The sequence below is a fragment of the Phragmites australis genome, chromosome 12 (genome assembly GCF_958298935.1).
Source record: "Phragmites australis chromosome 12, lpPhrAust1.1, whole genome shotgun sequence".
Classification (NCBI taxonomy): Eukaryota; Viridiplantae; Streptophyta; class Magnoliopsida; order Poales; family Poaceae; genus Phragmites; species Phragmites australis.
In genome coordinates, this window is record NC_084932.1 from 9,849,789 (window position 1) to 9,872,590 (window position 22,802).

Below are 22,802 nucleotides of genomic sequence, written 5' to 3' on the forward strand. Positions count from 1 at the left end.
CTACAAGTATATACATACATACGTATAGGTATACATGTATATATACGTATATATATACATACATATGTAATTTTTTTCTAAAAATTCTAGATAAATATCGAAATGAATATTAGTTACATTTAAATCAACTAAAAAGATCTATAATGCAAAGAAAAATATCTAAAACTCAAAAAATATGAAACAAATTTTTTTTATATTACTTTCATCTACATGTTAAAACTATGTGCATGCATAAAAGTATTATTTTTTTTCTATAATTAATTTAATATGTTTAACATTAATAATTGTATAAATAAATATTGAAATGTACAAAAATTTTGAACTTAATTTTTTAGTCTTCTTTTATCGTGCTCTACACAGCAAAACAAAAATAGACGCGGCGTACACGCGCCAATTAGACTAGTCAATATACTAACGGTGGAAGAATTCTCACGCGCTAAGGGCCCCTGCTACTGTTGCTACTGTAGCAGTTGGCTGGATATGTATATATATGTATGTATACGCGTATATGTACATATATATATATATGTATATATGTATACATGCATACATATACTTATATATATGTATATATATATATACATATGTAATTTTTTTTCAAAAAATTGTAGAAAATGTCAAAATGAATATTAGTTATATTAATAAATCAGCTGAAAAAAAATCTAAAATGCAAAGAAACATATCTAAAACTAAAAAATATGAAACAATTTTTTAGTTTAGTATTACTTTCACCTACATGTTAAAACTACGTGCATGCATAAAAATACTATTGTTTTCTCTATAATTAATTAAATGTGTGTAACATTTATAATTTCATAAATAAATATTGAAATATACAAATTTTATGAACCTAATTTTTTGTCTTCTTTTGTCATGTTCTATTAAAAAATAAAAAACAGACGTAGCGTAAGCGCGCTAATCAAACTAGTATATCCTATCACAAGTTCAAATGGAAAAGAACTTTACTTTTTAGGCCTAGACTCATATTGACCCAGGAGAGAACTCGAAGCCAACACCATCAAATGAACTCGTTCCTTAATTTTTCTATATTTTTTAAATAAAAAATTATATTTAAAAAATTGCAGAATTATACTCCACGGGTATAAAAGAGATCCTAAGACCAACCACAAGGGCTTTCCTTCCGCGTTCAGATTCTCGTGGTAAAAGGATTTTCGTTTTTTTAACATTGGTTTTTTTCACGAAGGGATTTCTAAAGTTATTTCCTTCAGAACGAGATTCTCTATTTTCCTTCGTAATTCTGCTCAAAAGAAAACTGTTGAAGATGAGAAAAAATAAAATAATGGAAACAAGAAAAGAAATTGGAAAAGGAACTAAATAAAGAGAATATGATCGCTGGCGTCACCATGTCGTTCTGATGTGCTGGCGTCCCCAGATCGGCGCCACGTGGGGGCTGGAATCGCCGCGGCGCTGAAACGCAGACGGCTCGTAAACCCGCTCCGACCACGAGCCCTCTTCTCGACTCGCCTCGGCTCCATTCGGTCCGAATCGAACCGCTTCGTCCCGTCCCCCACTCGCCCGTCGCAGGGCGGCACCCAAACCCTAACCCGCAGATCCCTCCCCTGCTCCGTCTCTCCCCCTCCCGCGCGGCCTCTCCTGCAGCTGTTCCGGCCACGCGCCTGCATCCGCCGCCGCGCGAGGTAGGGTACCATCCAGCCCGCTCTGTTTCTTCTGGGGAGGGTTGCGCTTGCTCGACGCGCCGCGCGGTGCGGCGCGGCTCGTCGGGTTGGCTCCGTGCCTCGCGCGCTCATGGGAATTGAGCGCGGCCTCCGCGCTGCTGTGGCTTAGGGTTTGCTCCGCGTGCGCTGTCTTTCCGCTAATTGTTTGAAATGCCTCCCAAGATGCTTTCCGTGCCGGTGTGGTGTTCCCTGCGGCGGTTTGCGCGGGGTGCGGGTTTTTTGCCGCTCTGCCTTAGGGACTGTTCAGCGTGCGCTGCCTTTGCACTAGTTCTTTGAATGTGTGTTACCGTATTTGCTTCTAATTGCTTGGGACGTCTCCAAGATTCTTTCTTTCCTTGTCCACATACAACCTGTCTAAATATATCTTCTTGCTGTTAGGTGCAAGTGCAAGAGGTGATTGCGGGATATATGAAGTAGTGGGCGTTGAATGACCTTCTCTATGGATTTGAATGCATCACCGTTGCCCGAAGAAGATGAGCAGCAGGCTTATGAAGAGCCAGTTGAGTATGCTCAGGAGGAACGTGTTGAGTCTGCTGTCACAATAATGCGAAGGGTACGCAACTATCTTTATCGATATTGCTGACCGTCCCATGCATCGTGCTCTTGACATCTATGTTCTTAAATCTTATTAATGATTGCTGATTAATTATGATTGGGAGAGGAACCTTACACTATGTTAGTTGGTATGCATGTGTACAACTGCTTGGTTGACATTGTTAGCTAAAGAAAATCACCTCCACATAGAGATGAAGCTGTCAAATATACCTCAGAATATGTAGGCACAAATCCTAGTGCACCGTAGTCTTCATTAGAGGCATATTTAGATATATACACTTTTTTTGTCGTCATAATCTACACCACAGGCATAATGAATTATACGCTGGATTTGTTGTTAGATCCATTGATTTTGATGTTCAATATATTTTCCCTGATTGGCAGGGGATTTACTTCGACTACCTTTATTTGCATATATGCTGGCATGCCATTCTTCTCCTTTTTTTGGCTTTATGCATGTGCCATGCTGCTGTTATTGGAAATAATGAGACTACCCAAAAAGGGACTTATGGTTGTTTAAACAATCTATTGGAGTTTCTTTTTTCATATCTAGCATGTAAGCTTGGTTTAATTGATCTGCTATCCATACCTTTCATGTGAGTCTTGTGATTGTTGGTAGGAGCGTGAAGAGAGACGCATGCGACTAAAGAGAGAGCAACCGGATGAAGGGTCAAGGCTACATGCCCAGCAGATTAGGAATGATTATGTTCCTCAAAACAAAAGAAATAGTCGCATCAAAGAGACACCTCAGGGTACGAAGTATTCAGCAATTTCTAAATAGTTGCAGCTGATACAATTGATTTTGTCCGTTCCCTCTGTTTATTTGTTATTCTTTAGTTGCACTGTTGTTTTTTCTTTGTTGATTTTATATGTATTATCTTGGTGCGATTTCAGGCTGGTTGGACTGTCCTGCATTTGGAGAGCCGATAGATAAAATTATACCATCCAAAGTTCCTCTTGATGAAACATTCAATGAGTCGGTGCCTCCTGGGAAGCGATACTCCTCGAAGCAACTAGTTAATAAACAAAGAAAAGCTGGTCGTGAAGTAAGTATTGATTGCTTGCTTGTTCTCGCGGATCATACTGTAGTCCCTCTTGTTGTATTAATTATGTGAAGGTAGTGCTGTGTTTGGTCAATTTCTGATATATACTGTAATTTGGTTCATTGACCTCATGCCCCCTAGAAGTGAATTTCTTTTCTTGTTTGTAACCCTAGTGTTCTAGAAAGTGGTCGGTGCTAGGTGACACCTAGTGCCTACACTAGTGTAAAAAGAGCTAGTTCTTTGTTATGTGCGCACCTTTTTGTGTCTCAGTTGATTTAAAACTGTATGATCAATCTAATTTATCATTTTCAAAGTTGGATATGCCATTCAACCACTTCTTTTAGACTTTTACCTTCTGTCCACCGCACCCAGCAGTCTATACTCGACCCCAATCAATAGAATCTAATGGCTCAGATTTGAAGTTAGTCTTGCCCATAGTCACCAGAAATCTAGGTCGACTGGGTCGAGGGACGTGGGTCGACACTTAAGAAAAATGGGATACGAAGGGGGTATACCTCTTCGGGACGACAATTCATGACACGGTACGTGATCCCAAGGATTCTGGATCGATGACCCCAGTACAAAGCATCGGGTTGAGGGACACAGGTCGACACCTAAGAAAAATGGGGTACCAAGGTGGTATACCTCTTTGGGACGACAATTCGCGACACAGTACGTGATCCCAAGGATTCCGGATCGATGACCCCGGTACGAAGCATCGGGTCGAGGGTCACGACAGTTCCCTACGAACCAATTCTAACAAAAAATAGGGTCATTTGGGTCAAGGCTCGGGGCTATTGTTCTTTGGGATGCTAGTTCGGGACGTGGAACCTAACCCCAACTAATCTGGGTCAATGAGGTATATTATGGATATGCAACACATAAGTAGATATAGCAAATCTGTTGTAGAGTTAGAAAATAAAAGAAAAATGAAAAAAAGCGGAAATTTCAAATAGGCTGTTGTGCTCTGGCCCATCCACCCCAGCTAATGTACTGCCCTAAGTCCACATTCCCCTAGTCTCAGCTAACGCACGCAGCCGCCAGCCCGTTTCTTCCTCTCTTTTCCTCTTTGCACGCATACCATCAACGCCGCCAGCTATAGATCCGTCGTCGCCAGCCAAAAATTGGTCATCAATGGCCATTAAAATTGGCTGCCCTTGTCCTCCTCTTTGGTCCAGTAGTCTCGGTTTCGTTGGAGACCGTCGTATCGACTGCCCTTGTCCTCTTGCTGCAGCTAGCTACCTCGCTCATGCACGCCCTCGTCGTGGATCCAGCTGCCCTCTCCGGTGGGATCCCCCTGCCGCACGGAGCCGAGCCGGCAACTGTGGGGGAGGGGGAAAGGTGGCTGGGTTGCGATGGTGACGTACAAGTGGAAGACAATCGAATGGGAGTAGGATCTCTCGCTATCGCCTCTGCCGACACCCTCACCTCCGCAAATCGCCACGCTGCAGTCTTCTCAACATCCCGGCGGCAACAGGGCTGCGACCTAGCCTAAAACGGGATGTCGACCCTGTTCGACCCTGTCCCTCGATTCGGGTCGATGTCCCGGGATTGTGGAACGCGCCATCGACCCAGACTCTTTTGACTATGGTCCTGCCATTTTACCATCCCTTTGTCCAAGCAGCACCCCCTTTCTGTTGTCTTATATTGTGACATGTATTCCACATGCACACTGACTAATAGATGACAAATCACCTAAGTTTAGGGCAGGTGATTTATAGGAGGGGTTTATGGACTTATATAGAGTTGAATATTTTTAATAACAGTTTTAAGATTTTTCGTTACACCATTTCTTGTGTGAATAGATTCCTATTTAGTGATATTGCTGATAGAACATTATGTAATGTTTTTTCTTTTTTTCTTTTTTCAGATAGGTCTGGTGATTGATTTGACAAATACTACTCGGTATTATTCATCAGCAGAATGGACGAAGCAAGGTACTAAGCATGTCAAGGTGAGAGCGCTCCACTTAAATGCATCCTTGCTTTTCAAAGACCTTTTTCTGGACTAACATGTCTTCATTTTAGATTCCGTGCAGGGGAAGAGATGCGGTACCTGACAATGAATCTATTAACATGTTTGTCTATGAGGTAACGCCAATATATGAATACAGATCTCTGTAACAGCAGTATATTTGACTCCAGATGTTGTATATATATGCCCAATGAGGGGGTCTGATGGTTAATTGTTTTGAATATTTTGTTTCCTTTTTCACCACCAAATATTTTACCTTCTTCTGCAGCACCATAGTTTATACTCAAAGACAAGCTGGTTATCTATTGTACCTACCTTATAGTGATAGCCAATTGTTTATGGCTTGGTGGATAGTTAGCGGGTTGTGTGTGATGTGAACATGTTACCACTTTTCCATGTTCTACTCCATGCTCTTCATTTTACTAGCTTCAAGGGGGTCTGCACCCTTTTGCATTTTTCATATTCTTGGATCCTCAATACCAAATTGATTTGGATGCTGCATATCAGTCACATGTTCATTTCATTTTGCCTAAAACATGCTTGGGGTGTAAATGGTATAGATAGTCTCCCAACTGTCATCAATATAGATCATATTGATACATATTTAGGTCATTAGCTACCATGTTTAAAGAAAGAGCTTCCTGTAAGCCATCTTTGTTAACAAATTTTGCTGTTCTTTCAGGCGATGATGTTCCTTGACCGACAAAAGCAATCAAAGAATCCTAAATATATTCTGGTTCACTGTACCCATGGTCACAATCGTACAGGTTTCATGATTATTCATTACCTTATGCGCACACATGTCTCTTGTGTTGCTGAGGTAGGGAAAATAGATTCTGAATGTTATTTGATTTGATTCAATTCTTCGGTTTTTCTTGACCACATTTTTTCTAGGCAATAAACATGTTTGCTCAAAGGAGACCGCCTGGCATATACAAGAGGGACTACATTGAAGCACTGTATTCATTTTATCATGAGGTCCCCGAGAATATGATGATAGCATGCCCTTCAACACCAGAATGGAAGAGACCTGATGATCTCGATTTAAATGGCGAAGCTAAGCAGGACGACGATGATGATAATGGTGATCGTGCGCCACCACATGTATGCATTTTCTTCTCCAAAATTTCTACAGAATTTTCAGTTCTACTTCTGTACCTACCCAGCTCAGTATTTGAATAGCTTTTTTGTTACATTACCTTAAATCAAGTTACTATGTCTTGTATCATCTTAGTGTTTCATTGTTGAAAAATATTGCTTGTGTTCTTGACAATTGCCTCATTGTATGGCTTCATTGCTAAGAAACATTGCTTGCATTATTCACAATAGAATAGTGTTTTCTGACTGTTTTGATATCCCCATGTATCTTGCAGAATGAGTCAGAGGACAAAGTTATCACTAATGACGATGTGTTAGGGGATGCCGTTCCATATGATCAACAAGAAGCTTTGCGTGTCCTATGTTACCGGTTACTTGAAATGCCCGTTGTAAGTATTAGTGTTTCTAGTTCTACCCAATATGTATCCATTTCCAGCTCTGCATAATGATGTTATTTTATAAATTGTTAATAAAGGCCATTGTAGCCATTTGTAGAATATAGTTCCAATACCACCAATTCCATCTTTAGTAGCTATGTTCACAGTTATCCTTTCTTTTCATTTCCGGATGCATAAGCAAATCCATGAATGGGTACATTGTGCATGTCATGCAATGCAAGCCTTTTATGCAATAATTTAGTCCATTTCACATGAAGTATGTGGCAGTTTGATGTGCTGGCAACATACATGTTAGCTTTGTACTAAATTACAAGGCAGGATATTAACAAGATACTTTAACATCATCCATCTGGAATATTGACAAGTGCAGGCTCAGTTATCTAGTTATAGCATTTTGAAAATGCTGGGAAATTTAGTATTTGGTATTTAATATTAGGAAAAAGTCTATTTTACTCCTCCAAACTATGTCGTTGGTCCGGATAACTCCCTAAACTATAAAACCATCTATTTAACCCTCTGGATTCATAAATCTACCTCACTTTGCACCCTTAGTTGTTTAGGAAGCCGGTGTTGTTTATTGGGTCGTCTCTTTTGCTGGTTTGTGTGGGTGGCTCACAGAGGGAGAGGGAGAGGGAGAGGGGGACTGGAGGGAGAGAGGATGGGGGCGTCGGAGCAGGGGAAGGGGTGATCGGTGTGCAAGAGGCCAGGTGGCGGGAGGAGGCTAAGTGGAGGGCGTCGGCTTGATGGCAGTGCGGCGCGGGCGAGAACAGCTGGCTGGGCCAGCTAAGCGACCCTCTTCCCCTGTGCCGATGGCCGCGCCGAAGTAGGGACACCGCCGCGGCCACCTCGACAAACCAAAGACCGTGAAGACGACGGGAACGTGTTCCACACCTTCCTGGGCACCACCTCCCTCTTCCTCACCATCGGTCATGCTCAATTTCAGCTGGACTCGGCCAATCGCCCCTAGCATCGATGCCTTGCTTCGGTTGCCGCCCTCTCCGATGGCTCGTCGATTCGAGGCGTCTCCGGTCAATCCAGCTTGCATGCACCTTCCTTAGGACTTCGTGGAGCTTCCCCAAGCACCAGTTTCAGTCGTGAGTCGCTGAGATGATCCGTCGCCGTTGTCCTGCTTCCATCGTCGTCGCTCGTCAAGCCATCGCCGGCCAATTCCCCGCAGTGACTCACTGTGGACAGCCTCCTCTGTTTTGGCAAATCGGGCTCATCGTCGCCAGGTTGCCTCGCCGCGACCCCGGTCGATTGCTTGCGGTTGAACCGACTCTAGGCCTTCTTGAAGCCGACCGTGGCGGCCGCTTGGTTAGAGGAACTTTGAGGAGGGCTGCCCGCGTGAAGCCCCTCTGCCACCGACCGCTCAGGTAGACCACTAAAGACCCCTGTGTGCTTGTGTGCGCACCCATTTGCCCGGCTTCGCCCTGCCTGAGCAGCCACCCTCTGCCCTGCTTTGGCCACCGCCACGACCGTCGCAACGCTGCCTCGATCTGTTAGCCATCCTGCCGCTGCCTTGCCGCGCTCGCGGCTGTGCGGGCTGAGCGGCTCAACGGGGGAGGTCGCACAGGAGGACTCGCAGGAGCAGAGGAGAGCGGGGGAAGGAGTACAGGAGAGAGTGAGGAGGAAGATGATGATGTGGCCGCCACGTGGCGTCCATGTCATCAAAACCGCTTAGGGAAACCACTCTAGGGGGTTAAGTGATCCGGTATTGAAACTTTAGGGGAGTAAAACAAACCAGTTAATAGTTTAGGGGTTATCCGGACAAATGCGATAGTTCGGGGGAGTAAAATGGATTTTTTCCCTTAATATTATGTTGATTAAACTTGTTACATTGTGCAGGTATACCATATCTTGTATCTATTGTCCTGTGCATTACTTTGAGTTGATACTTGTTCTGTAACTTACTATTTCTGGAAGTTTATGCATGTATTGCTCTAAAACAAGTAGTCCTTTATACATTTGGTGCTATGATAGCCTTTATTTGGTTATAGGTAAGAGGGCACACACAATTTCCAGGATCACATCCGGTCTCTCTTAACAGGTAACAGTAGCAAGGAACTAAAATTTCTCTTACATCTTTTTTTGTGCATTCTGATATCCTTATTTCCTTGTACATTTTATAATGATGTTTATGTTATATACAGGGCTTGCCATGAATAGAAATTCTTGTAAGCCGCTATTAGAACATGCAAATTTTTACAAAGATAATAAGAAAAAGCCTAGGTATGCAGATGCATGCATTGAATGAGCTGAAATTATGCATGGTGCAGGGTTTTTTGTATTCTCTCACACGTGTGCTGAGTTTGGGCTGGCTATTCAGCCAGTATGTTTAAACAAGATCCTCTTTGATCTAGTGCATTTATCTTTTGCTGTGTCAAGTGATAGTCTGCAACTACTTAGACAGTGATACTGCTATGCTACATCCTCTTTGATCTAATGTATTTTTCTTTGCTGTGTCCAGTGATAATCTGCAACTACTTAGACAGCGATACTACTATGCTACATGGAAAGCTGATGGAACACGGTATATGATGCTTATAATGAGAGATGGCTGTTTCTTGATTGATCGGAATTTTTGCTTTAGAAGAATTCAGATGCGCTTTCCCCATAAGAACCTCGAAGTAAGGTTCCGATTCTGCTGAAGAAACAATCATAGTGCATTTCTTTTTCTGCAAAATTAACCTTATTTCTTTGCTATTAAAGGGTCTGCATGACATGACCTTGATTGATGGAGAAATGATTATAGACACGGTACCAGATTCAGGATTGAAGAGGAGGTACTTGGCATATGATCTAATGGCACTTGACGCATTGTCCAAAACCAAGGTAATATGGTGTGGAATGATATATAAAGTTGTGTTATTTCTGTCTTGTTCTTTTATCTTTAGATCTTTTTTTATTCAGTGCATATAGTAATTAAAAAAGAGATATAGTGAGCACCCTTTTGAATTAGTTCCTGGAAGCTGCCCTCTATGTCCACATGTTTTGCTTTGATCTCTACCATAATCATCTTTGCTTAGTCACTTCTTTCCTCCATATGACAAGCAGAAGGGACTACAAGGTTCCTGTTGCCATGTGTTTCATGGACTATAATCGATGCGTTAAATTATTTTTTCCGTTGTAACTTGCGAATGTGAGCTCTTATTCTACAATTGGGTCCTATAGACAGTTTATTTTTTTTTGGTCTTAGGATTATCTTTGACTTTAGAAAATTATGTGTGCAGTTGCCCTTTTCTGAAAGGTGGAGAATGCTGGAAGATGAAATAATACGGCCACGTTATTATGAGAAAAAGCAGTTTGAGAGTGGTGCTAAGAGCAATCCATTGTACAAATATGATATGGAACTATTTTCGGTATCTGGATCTGAAACATCTGAATTTTGTTGTTTCATTTCATGAGATTTGCAAAGCAAATTTTCATTCTTTTTTATTATGCGACACTACCAGGTTAGGAGAAAGGATTTTTGGCTGCTCTCCACAGTAAAAAAGGTGCTTAAGGAGTTTATTCCATCACTTTGCCATGATGCTGATGGCCTTATATTTCAGGTAGGTTTGTCCTATGAAGATGGGAAGACATGTGGTCTGCTTTCTGTGGCATGTATACGTATATCAAGGTTTTCCATAAAAATTGGTGCAATATGTAGTCTTTTAAACAGGAACAAAAAGTGCTATCGTGGATCAACCCCACAGATCAACGCTAATAATCTTATACATATTATTTGGATATACCCTCTTGCAAAAACTAGCAACTGTAACGATGATTTCGGTCTACCTGGTTTTTATGTGCTATTGGGACTTCTTGATGCGTATGGACTGTGGACTTATTGCTTTGGTTTTGGGAATAGCTCGTTTTATTGTAGTAATCATCCTGATAATGGTCTTGTCATTTTAGTTCTGTTAGTTATTTCTAATATGCAGTGCTATGATAAGTAAACTTACTCGGTGCTTATTTGGTCGTTCGACTTTCTTGTCTTGTTTAACAATGGTATTTTGAGTTTTGGCCATGGTCGTTCCCTTTTTGAGATCACATGCCTTTTGGGTTTGAAGCATCACATGAATGCTGGTTGTATACATGAGGTGTTTAGAACAAACTAAAACCTTTGAGCCTCTTTACTTCAATTTGCCACTCACTTGATTCGCAGAGAGCAGAATTCATCTTATTTTTAGTTGGAAGAATGAAAGAGGAGGTGATCAATTTATAGATCCAAGATTCTAGTAATGCAGACTTTTAGCAGTTGTGGTGGTTTGAGCTATACTTTGTTTCCATTGTTTACTGTTCACACCAGGACATTCTCTCTCCTGTTATGCATCTTTTCAACTTTCTGTTATTTTCCTTCTTAAAAATGCATTTTTACTTTTCACACCAAAACATTCTCTCCTGTTATGCATCTGTTCAACTTTCTGTTTTTCCTTCTTAAAAGTTGTTTCAACTGGAGTTCTTTCATGTTTTGTGCTTAATCATGAAGTAGATGCTTATTTGCGAGTTTTATATATAGCTAGAACTTAAAGTGGAGGTGTAGAAGGACCAAATTTGAAACAGTACTAAATATGAAACTGCACTCCCAACTGACCTTTAGCATCCTCTGTTAACTATTTGTTTTATGTCTGCTAGCACTTCTTTTCAGACAATTTAGTAAGTACATTTTGTTTTTACTTAGCTGATACGCTTCAATTGTTCTTCTTGCAGGGTTGGGATGATCCATATGTAACTCGTACTCATGAAGGTCTTCTAAAGTGGAAATACCCTGAGATGAATTCAGTCGACTTTTTGTTTGAGGTTCTTATGACTGTGTTTTTAACTATTGGACTTTTTGTTTGAGGTTCTTCTGACTGTGTTTTTAACTATTGAAGTTTTAAATGGTTTAGTCACAGTGAAGATTATTTTTTTATGTTGGGATTTGTTTTGTCATATCTAACTGTTGCAGCTTACGAATGATAATCGTCAGCTAGTTTTCCTTTATGAGAGAGGCAAAAAGAAACTTATGGACGGTGCTCGAATAGCATTTCCAGGTGAGCATGCCCTTCAATTTTTATGATGACTTCATTGTGCATGCAGCTTATTTGTTTGTTAAGTTGCTGGAGTAATATTCTTTTCTATGAGTTTAAAATATTTTTAGGAGTACTATCCTTTAGATAGTTGCCTATGTCTATGAAATTCTCAGTAACTAAAGCCTATCCTGAAAAATGTGAATTCTAGCAGGGTAGCATATTCCTTATTCTGCTCGCTTTGTGTGGTGGTTGGTCACATTAGCTTTACTTCTCGCCTCAGTCCCTATATTCAAGACATAGGCATAAATTTGTCGTAAATTCAGGCACTAACACAATGAAATCAAAATCAAAATTGGAATGTGCTAGAATTTGAATACTTTTCCTGCTCATGTATTTGCCTTTTCCTTTTTCTTCAAATATCCCATTTTATTGTTTTGCATATTTATTGCTAATGTTCTGAAATTTGTGCAGGCGAAATAGATCCATCCTCTGTTGCTGGGAGGATTGTTGAGTGTTCTTGGAATAAGGAAGAACAGTGTTGGGTCTGCATGCGTATTAGATCCGATAAATCAACCCCAAACGACATCAACACATACCGAAAGGCTGGTTCTCTTATACTTTTTTGTCTTACTGTGTTGGTTATTCTTTCTTACAGCCTTGGTTAATTTATTTCTTAAAGCATATGGCTGCATGTGAATATGATCTTGATCCTTGCTGAAAAATTTAGATGTATTTATTTAAATGTTGTTTCAGAATATAGTTGGTGTATTACCTGGCATCGTAGTATTCTATTCTATTCACGGCTAACTCCCCTTATAAGTTGAACATATACCAAAGCTGTAATCTAGAGATTTATGCAGTAATGCATATTCTGCCTTCATCATCGTGTTAGGATCTTTCTTTCTAATATGTTCACTTAAGCAATTTTCAACTCATGCGTCAGAGATTAAACTGCATGCTGTCTTGTTCTTCTGATACTTGAGCATCATAATTTGCCCATAGGTTGAACAAAAGTACCGCATATTTGGGATGAGAAAGCGGAACTACAGCAGTATTCTCACTATTTATTTGTGTTACCTACAGGTGATGAGGAGCATCACAGATAACATCACTGAAGAAAAGCTTCTCGAAGAGATCGATGAGATCAGGCGCCTCCCGATGTATGCCGATAGGATAGCACAGGCTCATGCGAAGATGGCCCAACATCGGCGGAGATGAAAAGTGCCACTATAGTGAGTGCTAGTCTCGTTGCTACAGCGCTGCTACCGCCTCTGGCCAGTGGCTGGTTCCAGTAGCTGTGTAATTAGTAGAGGTTGTTTCAGTAGGACCCTATGATGATGGCTGGCTGGCCAGCCAACTAATTCTTTGCAACTCATTTGTGTATAGGCGTCGCCGCAGAGTAGCCCTGTAAATCGTGTATCCTATGTTCCTATATTCTCTCCTATGGTTTTATTTGCATGGGTGTAGAATAGCGTTTAACAAGAGGGAGTGTGTTCTTCTAGGTGTATGTAACCTGTCTCGTTGCCTTGTGCTAGAATAAATGTAGGGTGCACTGGGTTGGCATCTCCTGCATAATGGGTTCAGTTCATGAGTTTGTCTTCTAGGTGTATTTTCATTTGTGACGATGTCATGTGGTTCATGCATGTAATGGGTTCAGAATGCTGCGTTCATGAGTTTTTGGTTCACCCGGGCAATTGTTACACCATAAACCAAGCTTGCACTCCCTTGAGGCATGCTGTCACTCCCGTCTGGAAAGAGAATCAATCTGCGGCTTACCTTCTCCATTCCCCTTCTGGAATGATCATGAGTTTGTCGCTGGACAGAATGATCCTTCACAGTTTGTTTTGAGCTTTCCCTCGTCAGGCTTTTGCCGGTTCTGTTTCTGTTTGCCATTACTTTGCAAGCACCTGCTTGACTTCAATGACAAACTTCTGGACGCTAAAGCTTAGATCAGCAGTCTCCCCTTATAATTCTATTCCGTTCAGTCCTATTATATAGATTTAATGAATGAGCACAACTGCCATTTGCCTAAAAGAACTGTTAAGGATCAATGGAAACATGATTTTCTCAAGGATTGAACGGAATAGAATTCTCAAGAAAGTTTTGTATTACTCCAAATAGGTGCGGCCACATCCTCGTAGTACAGAACATGCTGCTACCAAAACTTTATTTTCCATTTTCACTAGGAGCTATCTTATTGTATAGATTACAACATGAACCCCTCTACCATCACTTGAGCAGTAAGGGTGCTCCAGCGCATTTGTCATACAAAAATGGGCCTCACTAGAGAGCATTATTTCGCAGACTGAATGAAAGCTTTGATGTCAAAAGCTCCATCAGCATCAGATTTTGTGATTACACCCTGCAAATTAACGAAGAAACCCTGGTCAACCCAGATTATATCAACCAATGCATTCTACAACATGTTGGACCAATAGCAAATCTGCTAACACAATAAAACAGTTACAAAGTGTGGAGAGATATATACCTTTTCTGTTATGACTGCAGTAATCAAATTTGCTGGAGTAACATCGAAGGCTGGGTTCCAGACTGATATACCCGACGCGGCAACTTGCTTTCCTAGACCACCTTCAGAGTTCAGCAACTCCTTGGGTGACCTTTCCTCTATGACAATTTCTTCCCCAGATGGGAGGGAGAGATCGATGGAAGTTAACGGTGCAGCCACATAAAACTGGACACCATGATGCTTGGCAGAAATGGCAAGGTTGTATGTACCGATCTTGTTGGCCGTGTCACCTCGAAATTCCACAAAAGGAACAGAGTCAACAACAGGAACATATAATTTTCCGTTAGGTTGAGATATGATGCGGATGTGTACCATTCGCGGCTATACGATCAGCGCCAACAATTACCGCTTGAACATGCCCTTGTTTCATCAGTGCAGCTGCAGCAGAATCTGCTATGAGTGTTGCAGGTATTTTGTCATGAACCAACTCGAAAGCTGTAAGCCTGGATCCCTGGAAATTGACAGCAAATCGGCATGAACCTTACATGTCCATAAACAACACTGGAAAAAGTTGTCTTAAGAATAAATGGTGAAGAAAAGGTTGTAATCAGAAGGTTGTAATCAGTTATCCCTATAGAATACATGAAACCAAACTAAAATAATCAGTTATCCCTGTCGGAGTATAATTGACCTAACTAAATTGATATTCAATGGTCTAGTCTTTGAAAGTTATGTCAGAGAGTGACTATCTGCAGTCAAATTCTACATTTTGGAACAAAAAAATGAGAACTCCCATGGTAATGTATATAATGGAATATCTACCTGGTTAAATGGACGAGTTTCAGTGCAAAAGGCCTTCTCCAAAATTCCACCAGAATGAAGAGCCCGAATAACCCCAAGGGCAGTTCCATAACCAGCAGTTGCAAGGCTGGGTTAGAAAGAAAACGATTAAGTTTCATTACATAAGGAATTCGAGCATCATACATAGAAAAAAAAAGGAATCATCTTGTTTTACAAATTTACCTGCCAGTATTACAATGGGTTAGAACAGAGATACTTTTTGAATTTTCAAGCTGCCGTTGAAGAAATTCGGCTCCATATGAGCCAATAGCTTTATTATCTGCCACATCATCAACAAGCATAGTCTCTGCAGCCTCAATATAGACCTGGTTGGCCACAGGATTATAAAACAGGTTAGCAAGAGGTATGATCTGTCCAGCCAACCCTCAACCAAAAAGGAAAGCTTGAGGGTTTTCCCTCATTGTTGGAAATCATGTGAAGCAACGCATTACATGGTATAATGACATGGTGCAGCAGACTATAATTATTTGGCAATAAAAAGCCCAAACTTAAGTAATTATAGTCTATAAATATTAAACTTTCCAATATACTACATATAGATCCTTGGGCACATCAACTAATCCCTGTTATCTCTCCAAACCTATGCTGTACAAATTAGATACACAGTCAACTTGAGAAAAAACTAAAGAATATATTCAAACTAGATGATTCTAGATTTCACTTTTGACTCTACCGTGCAGTGCGAAAGCTTGAGGAAAATTTGAAGTGACAGCTCTAAAAAGTGTTGGTTCAACACAAGTAATTTCTGGCTTCACAAGCGTACCATCACTTCATCAGGTTGGTTACTGCCATCTTTAGATTAAAAAATACAAGTTGCAGGACAGATTAGCTATACAGAGCTGGTAGACATAGTTTATTCACAATGAATGTTTCTGCATGTTCTTAACAACTCGTGAGCAGAAAGATGGACTAAAATTTCTATCTAGGTTAGCACCTGAAAGATAGCCTTGGAATCTTTCGCCGTTTCAGATGTCTTTGACACCAAAGTCTGAAGCTTCGTTGCAGCATCAGATAGGTTCACTGCAGTTGGTCGGCTGATACAGAAATAAAAAAAACAGAGGTTAGATATGCATGACTAGAAGTATACATACTGTTCAAAAGGATAACATGAACAAAAAGACAAAACTTGTGGCACGCAAGTAGAAAAGGAATTATATGCATCCTCAACTCCTAATATTCAATGCTTGAACTATGCTTACCTGGATACAAGGTATTCCAGTTTCTTGGAGACAAAAGTAGCTGCTTCTGCAGGTGTACCAATGAAATCTAAATCAGAAACTTCCACAGCTAACGATAGTGCCGCTGCTATGGCTATTGCTGGAGCACCACGGACAACCATGTCTCTGATTGCATTCCTGAGTAATATTGTGGAGTTCAATGCTCAATATGAAACAGGCATTATTAACCAAAAAACAAAAAAATTCACCAGAGCTTGCATCTGTAAGCTTATACAGTGGTATGCATCACTGGCTACATTTCAACGCGGCAGTAGGCTTATTACTAGGTGAGTATACAACGAAGTTACTGTAATGTATGTATTTGTATTTTTCTTCTCTAAATTTATCAATGGCAGTTCAGAAGGCACTGATAAAAAATTCAGTATGGTATGCTTCTACAGCTCTAGTGATGAAAATACCATAAAGTAAGTCACTATGATAATCACGAACAAGCATAAATCACTTAAACAATGTAAAAAACATATCAGTTATCACGAACAAGCAGAAAGCACTTAAGCAATGTAAAAAACTTATCAGTTATCACGAGCTCCATCAAATTGATTAGAAATATATACACAAATCAATTGAACCACAGAAGGAACGGTTGCAAACAAATATAGAATGATTCTATGGATTTTGACCATGGCATGGCAAGGACACAGTTCTACTTGCCCTAAATAGTTACTGTAATGGATAATTTCGATCCTGATTGACCTAGCGACTTCCAACAACCGCTAAAATGGAAACATGCTGAACACAGAACGATTTACATATATGGCACAAAGACTGCAGAACACGATACAGAGTCTTCCCATATGCACCACAACTTCTTGTGTAACGATGACTGGCAATTAAAAGTGGAATAATTTTTATGACTACGAAAGAACATGGGTTCATCATCATTTCTGTTTGACCATATACTTCCTCCTGTACTCCACATTGATCAGTTCATGTATGAGATAACAACATATGTGCCTCCATTGCAATCTTTCCCTTTACTTTCCCAAGATTCGCTTCTCAATTGAACAACAGAACTCAAAAGCCTCGATTCTCAAGAACGTTAGAGAAACTAAAATCTCGGAGCTTTAATTTTAAAAGGGAATTTTAGCTCCAGACAGCTGAAGTCTTATGCTTCAGCAATACACCATTGAACTTTTCAAGTTCAGTAAAGTGTTGTTAGGATAATCCTTGTGAGGTACTGTTTGCAACAGTAAGTCGTCTACCCTAGCAGAAGTGCCTCGGTTACTGTTGAGACTATACACAGGTTACTGTATCATTGTCTTACTGTAGCCCATTAGAGCCTGTATAATGGGCAACACCCTCGTATCTACACCTTTGGATGAGTTTAAATCCAGTATAGACTGTTAGCAGCTATAGGTTTTTTATGTGTTTGAATAAACATCAGAACCTGCTGGCGGCGAGAAACTCCTGTGTCTTAGGGACTGGTAGCAGCTATAGGCTTTTAGGTGTTTTTGAATAAACATCAGGAGCTGATAACAATGTGTGCTTGCGTGTGTATTCATACAACCCACCTCTCGTAGGATCGAACCAAGAATTGGTATCAGAGCTAGGGTTGATCGATCCTGACGATGTCGGCTCCTACGAGTGGTGCGGCTCTGAGTCCTGAGTGGCGCTTCAACCACTGCGGCTCCCCATCATTGTGGCGCCGCCACAACAATTGCGACACCGAGACGCCGGTGGTCACGATGTGGTCGTCCAGCGTGTGGTCAAGGAGGTTAGCAGTGCGTCATACGCGATACGCACATGGAGCAACTACGTTGACTAGAGCCTACTCATGAAGGTCATGCTGCAGACTCGCGACCTCTGGGATGCAGTGGAATCTGGCGATGTGGATTTCCAAGAAGACTGCATGGCGCTGGAGGCCATCCTCCAGGCCGTGCCCCAGGAGATGATCGACACGCTGGCTGTCAAAACAAGTGCCAAGTAGGCTTGGGATGCCATCACGTCGATGCGCATCGCGTCCGCAAGGCCGCGGTGCAACAACTGCAGAAGGAATTCAAAGCAATTTCGTTCTGTGGCTGTGGAGGAAGAACAGAAGGTGGTAGAAAGATATCTGCAAGTAGTCCTTAAGAGATTTTTGCAAATTGTTCTGTCTATTGAGACTCTTCTCGATCTCTCGACAATCATGCTGGAGGAAGTGACTGGAAGGCTAAAGGCAGTGGAGGATTGTCTTGATCCGAAAGAATCCTCTGCTGTTAGCGGTAAGCTTTTGCTCACCGAGGAGCAATGGCTCGCGTGCATCAAGGAGCGGAAGCAGGGCGTAGGGTCCTCGGGTAGTGATAAGGGCGGTGGCAATGCCCGTCGCCGTGCGTGTGCACCGAGGAAGAAAGGGGGAGGCGGTGGCTCCGATGGCAAGGAGGTCGCGCGCGATCTCTCCCACAACAAGTGCCGCAATTGCGGGCGGTATGGCCACTGGGCCAAGTACTGCCGATCGTCCAAGAAGGCGCATGCTTATTTGGCCTAGGGCGAGGAAGAAGACGAGCCTGCAGTCCAGATGGTGTAGGTGTGCGCTCTCAGTGATGCGCAAGAGCCACCGCCAAGCCAGGTCCACCTCGACGAGCTGCGCGCGCAAGTCCACTTTGGTACCACTGACGAAGGTGACCACCAGGAGGGCTGGTACTTCAACACCAGCACCACCAACCACATGACGGGTCGCCATGATTGCGAAGCTCGATCAATGTGTAGTGGGCTCTGTCCGTTTCGGAGATAGATCGGTGGTTAACATCCGCGGCTGTGGCACCATCCTATTCGCTAGGAAGAACGGAGAGCACAAGGCGCTCTCTGGAGTCTACTTCATCCCATAGCTGAAGAACAGCATCATCAGTGTGGGCCAGCTGGATGAGAGGGGCTTCAAGGTGCTGATCGAGGATGGCATCTTGCAGATCTGGGATGGCCAATGCCACCTTCTCGCCAAAGTTTGTCGCGGGTGCAACCTGCTGTACATCCAGCGCCTCGAAGTTGCCCGTCCCATCTGGCTCGTGGTGCGCCACGATGAGAACGCCTAGCGATGGAACGCACGCTACAGCCACATAAGCTTCGACGCACTCCGATGGCTGGCGCGCCATGAGATGGTGCTAGGCCTGTCGCAACTAGAGCATGTCGAGCAGCTGTGCGACACGTGTGTCACCACCAAGCACCGTCGAGCTTCGTTCCCGTCACAGGCCAAGTGTCGGACAAAAGAGCGTCTCAACCTTGTCCACGGAGATCTTTACGATCCTATCACGCCAGCGACACTAGGTGGACATCGATTCTTCCCTACTGATGGTGGACAACGACAGCCGCTATATGTGGCTAAGGCTTCTGGCTGCGAAAAGCGACGCGACCGTGGTGATCAAGGCAGAGGCGGAGGTGGAGAGCAGTCGGAAGCTTCGCGTCCTTCACACCGACAACGACGGTGAATTCATGTCCATTGAATTCACACGTCATTGTGCGGATCGCGGCGTCCAGCGATACTTCTCCGTGTCGTACAACCCACAGCAGAACGACATGATGGAAAGGCGCAATCAGTCGATCGTCGCGATGGCGCGTGCTCCTAAAACAGAGGGGCATGCCGGTGGAGTTTTTAGAGAGGCGGTGAGCATCGCCGTCTTCCTACTCAATAACACACCAACGAAGAGTTTGGATGGCATGACGTCGTTTGAGGCGTGGCACAACTGGAAGCCAGCGGTGAACTTGCGCACCTTCGGTTATCTAGCGTACGTCAAGGAGGCGTGACCACATCTGCGAAAGCTTGATAATAGGAGCACGCCCTGTGTCTTCATCGGCTACAGGTGTGGCGCGAAGGCGTATTGCCTCTACGACCCGAGCTTCAAGCACGTCCGCATATCGCAAGATGTGATCTTTGACGAGGATGCCGGATGGAGCTAGGAGGCGAATGCAGCTAGGAGCGTGACTCCATCGAGCCATTTCACCATGGAGTTCATGGTGAGTCAAGTCTATCTCCCGGCGGCTGAAGGGCCCACCTTAGCCGGAGGAGGAACACCAGCGGCGGAACCACCTGACCAAGTCCAGCGGCGGCCAATGCATCGCCCAGAACATCGAGCGACGAATCTACTAGGGAGATGGACTTCGTCACGCCACTGCCAAATGATAGTGCCAGGCTCGACGCACACCGCGGCGACAGCCCAGTACGTTACCGCATGGTCGACAAGCTACTCAACGGCGAGGATCTCCGGCGGGATACGCTACCTGCATCCTGAACGACGCCGAGCTACACCGGGCGAGCACAGGAGAGCCAAGCTCCTTTGTCAAGGCAGAACGTGACACGGCGTGGTGAGCAGCGATGCTGGAAGAGATGAAGTTCGTCGAGGTGAACGCGAAGCTGCACGCGACGCGACAGCAGCTGGCGCGCACGCAGCATGAGGCAGCTAGAGGCCGACCGGATGCGCGTGTCGGTCGAACGCAAGGATGACAAGCTCCGCGCCATGTCCGACAAGGTGGTCCGGCTCCAGGCCGAAGCCAAGGAGTCGTTCGCCACGTGGCGGGAAAAGGAGAATGGGTTCACGGCATGCATGAAGTCCACGGCCGAGCTCGTTGAGGCGCGGTGTGAGAATGCACGTCTACTCGAGTCTCAGCGCTCCGGGTGGGCCAAGATCTCTAAGTTGTGGGACAATACTGAAGCAAGCCGTCAAGGACACGAAGGTGGTGAAGGAGGCGATGAAGGAGACGAGGAGCGAGAACGTGCTACTCAAGGGCGTGCGACAGTGTCAAGGAGCTATAGAGCATTCTCGTTGCCACATCATCGAGCCCCATCACCGTCGCGGCTGCGAAGTTGGACGTGGAGGAGGTCATCGCCGCAGGGTGTGATAGTGCTACTGGGGTTGGACAAGTACCCGTCAGATTTGAAGATTAAGCCACCGGCAGGGCTAGCACGGCCGCGTCGGATGTCAGAGACCTTCGAGGGCTCGGCATACCACATCTTTGCTTCATGGAGCGACCAACTCAGGAGCATATCATGGCCGTGAAGAGGACGGCTGGTCGGCTACAACGACAACGACATCGGCGGTGATACTGATATACAAGGCTTACGGGAAGTAATGTTAGGATAATCACTGTGTGATACTGTTTGTAACAGTATGGTGGTTACTGTAGCACACCTATCTCAGTTGTGAGAGAACGGTACAACGGTTACTGTATCAGCCTGCGTACTGTAGCACCAGCAGGCCGGTTTAGACCCTATATAATGGGCAACACCCCCGTACGTACACCTTGGATGAGTTTAAATCCAATAGAGACCGGTAGTAACTGTAGGCTTTTATATATTTGAATAAACCTTCAAAAGCTACTCGTAGTAAGAAAACTCCTGTATTTTAGATACTATTAGCAGCTATGGTCTTTTGGTTGTTTTTTAATACACATCAGAAGCTGCTAACTGTGCGTGCTCGCGTGTGTACGCATCAAATCCAATGAGTGCGGATTTTTTTAGGAAAAAAAAAACCAAAAACACCATCCTCCGTCATAGCCATCAGCTACGCAGGTGGGACACATGAGCCAAGAACGTGGTGCGAAGATTCGTCTGCTGGAGCAAACAACTTCCCCAGCGCACCCATGACACAATCAAGAACGAGGAGACGAATCGATAAGAGAAAACATCCAGCTCACCAGCCATCGGCGGAGCACTTCACGTCGATGTAGACCACCTCAAGCGGCAGCTTCCTCTGCATCGAATCAAAACCAAGCCAAAAACCCCGATCAAGAACTGCTCACCCCCACTTCCCACGAAGTGGAAAAAATCTAGGGGAACAAACCTGATCGAGGAGGCGGAGTGATCCACGGGCGTACACAATTGACTGAAGCGCATCCGATCCACCCATTCTAGGAGGGGAAATCCGGCCAGAATTGGGAAAAAACTTCGGAGGTTTCAGGTAACGGGAGCAGAGCTGCGGAGTGCGGAGTGCGGACGCGAGCCCGTGACCTCTGTCCCGCGAGCTGGGGGAGGCGAGGGGCTAAGTAGATGTCTCACCTCTTTTGCATCAAGGTCCTCGGACTAGTTTTATTTACGCGTCAAAGGAAGTCTGACGCAACAGAGTCCGATCGGTCTAGGTGTGGCGCGGAATTCTTGCTAACATAATTCTGCAGCCAACTTTTTTTTCTTCAACAATAAAAATGTTTTTTTTGCGGGAACAATAAAAATGGTTTTGGACAAAAGGAGTACGATAATTCATAGACTTTCTTCTTCCAAGGAAAACAACTTTTTTCCTGCAAACACAACAGAGGATAACTACACAGATGCATTCAACGTATCCTCCTAAAAAGAGAAAAAATATTATTTGTGTGATTTGATCGAGGAGTCGAATTGATCATAGATGGAATTGGCTCACCACGAGACCATCCAACAGGAATGAAATGACGATGGTTAATCTATCTCATAAATCAAACAAGAAAAATAGGTTTGGAGCTAGGATCGAAAGATACATCGTCATCCTACTCCTCTATTCAAATATCCTATGTAAGTTTTGACCAAATCAGAAAATTAAA

General features: G+C 43.4%; 2 protein-coding genes across 3 annotated transcripts; one reads left to right on the forward strand and one right to left on the reverse strand.

Moving 5' to 3' along the window:
- Positions 1–1,476: 1,476 nt before the first annotated feature.
- LOC133887087 (uncharacterized) lies at positions 1,477–13,444 on the forward strand. 2 transcript variants are annotated; one of them, XM_062327001.1, is made up of 18 exons: positions 1,477–1,658; positions 2,076–2,250; positions 2,872–3,004; positions 3,147–3,298; positions 5,166–5,249; positions 5,323–5,385; positions 5,952–6,089; positions 6,164–6,373; positions 6,643–6,756; positions 8,763–8,812; positions 9,233–9,392; positions 9,475–9,597; positions 9,996–10,124; positions 10,218–10,316; positions 11,458–11,547; positions 11,696–11,780; positions 12,231–12,361; positions 12,843–13,444. In XM_062327001.1, exons 2-18 carry the CDS (start codon positions 2,125–2,127, stop codon positions 12,975–12,977), a joined length of 2,022 nt encoding a protein of 673 aa, XP_062182985.1. In that variant the 5' UTR covers positions 1,477–1,658; positions 2,076–2,124; the 3' UTR covers positions 12,978–13,444. The 2 variants fall into 2 exon arrangements, with proteins under 2 accessions (XP_062182985.1, XP_062182986.1); XM_062327002.1 differs by lacking the exons at positions 12,231–12,361; positions 12,843–13,444 and having other exon boundaries at positions 11,458–11,590.
- Positions 13,445–13,833: 389 nt separating this feature from the next.
- Positions 13,834–22,256, reverse strand: LOC133887088 (methylthioribose-1-phosphate isomerase). Its single transcript, XM_062327003.1, has 9 exons — positions 22,073–22,256; positions 21,927–21,982; positions 16,287–16,442; positions 16,022–16,121; positions 15,250–15,392; positions 15,049–15,154; positions 14,599–14,737; positions 14,248–14,516; positions 13,834–14,121 (listed from the first exon to the last, which is right to left on the reverse strand). Exons 1-9 carry the CDS (start codon positions 22,136–22,138, stop codon positions 14,053–14,055), a joined length of 1,104 nt encoding a protein of 367 aa, XP_062182987.1. The 5' UTR covers positions 22,139–22,256; the 3' UTR covers positions 13,834–14,052.
- Positions 22,257–22,802: the final 546 nt, after the last annotated feature.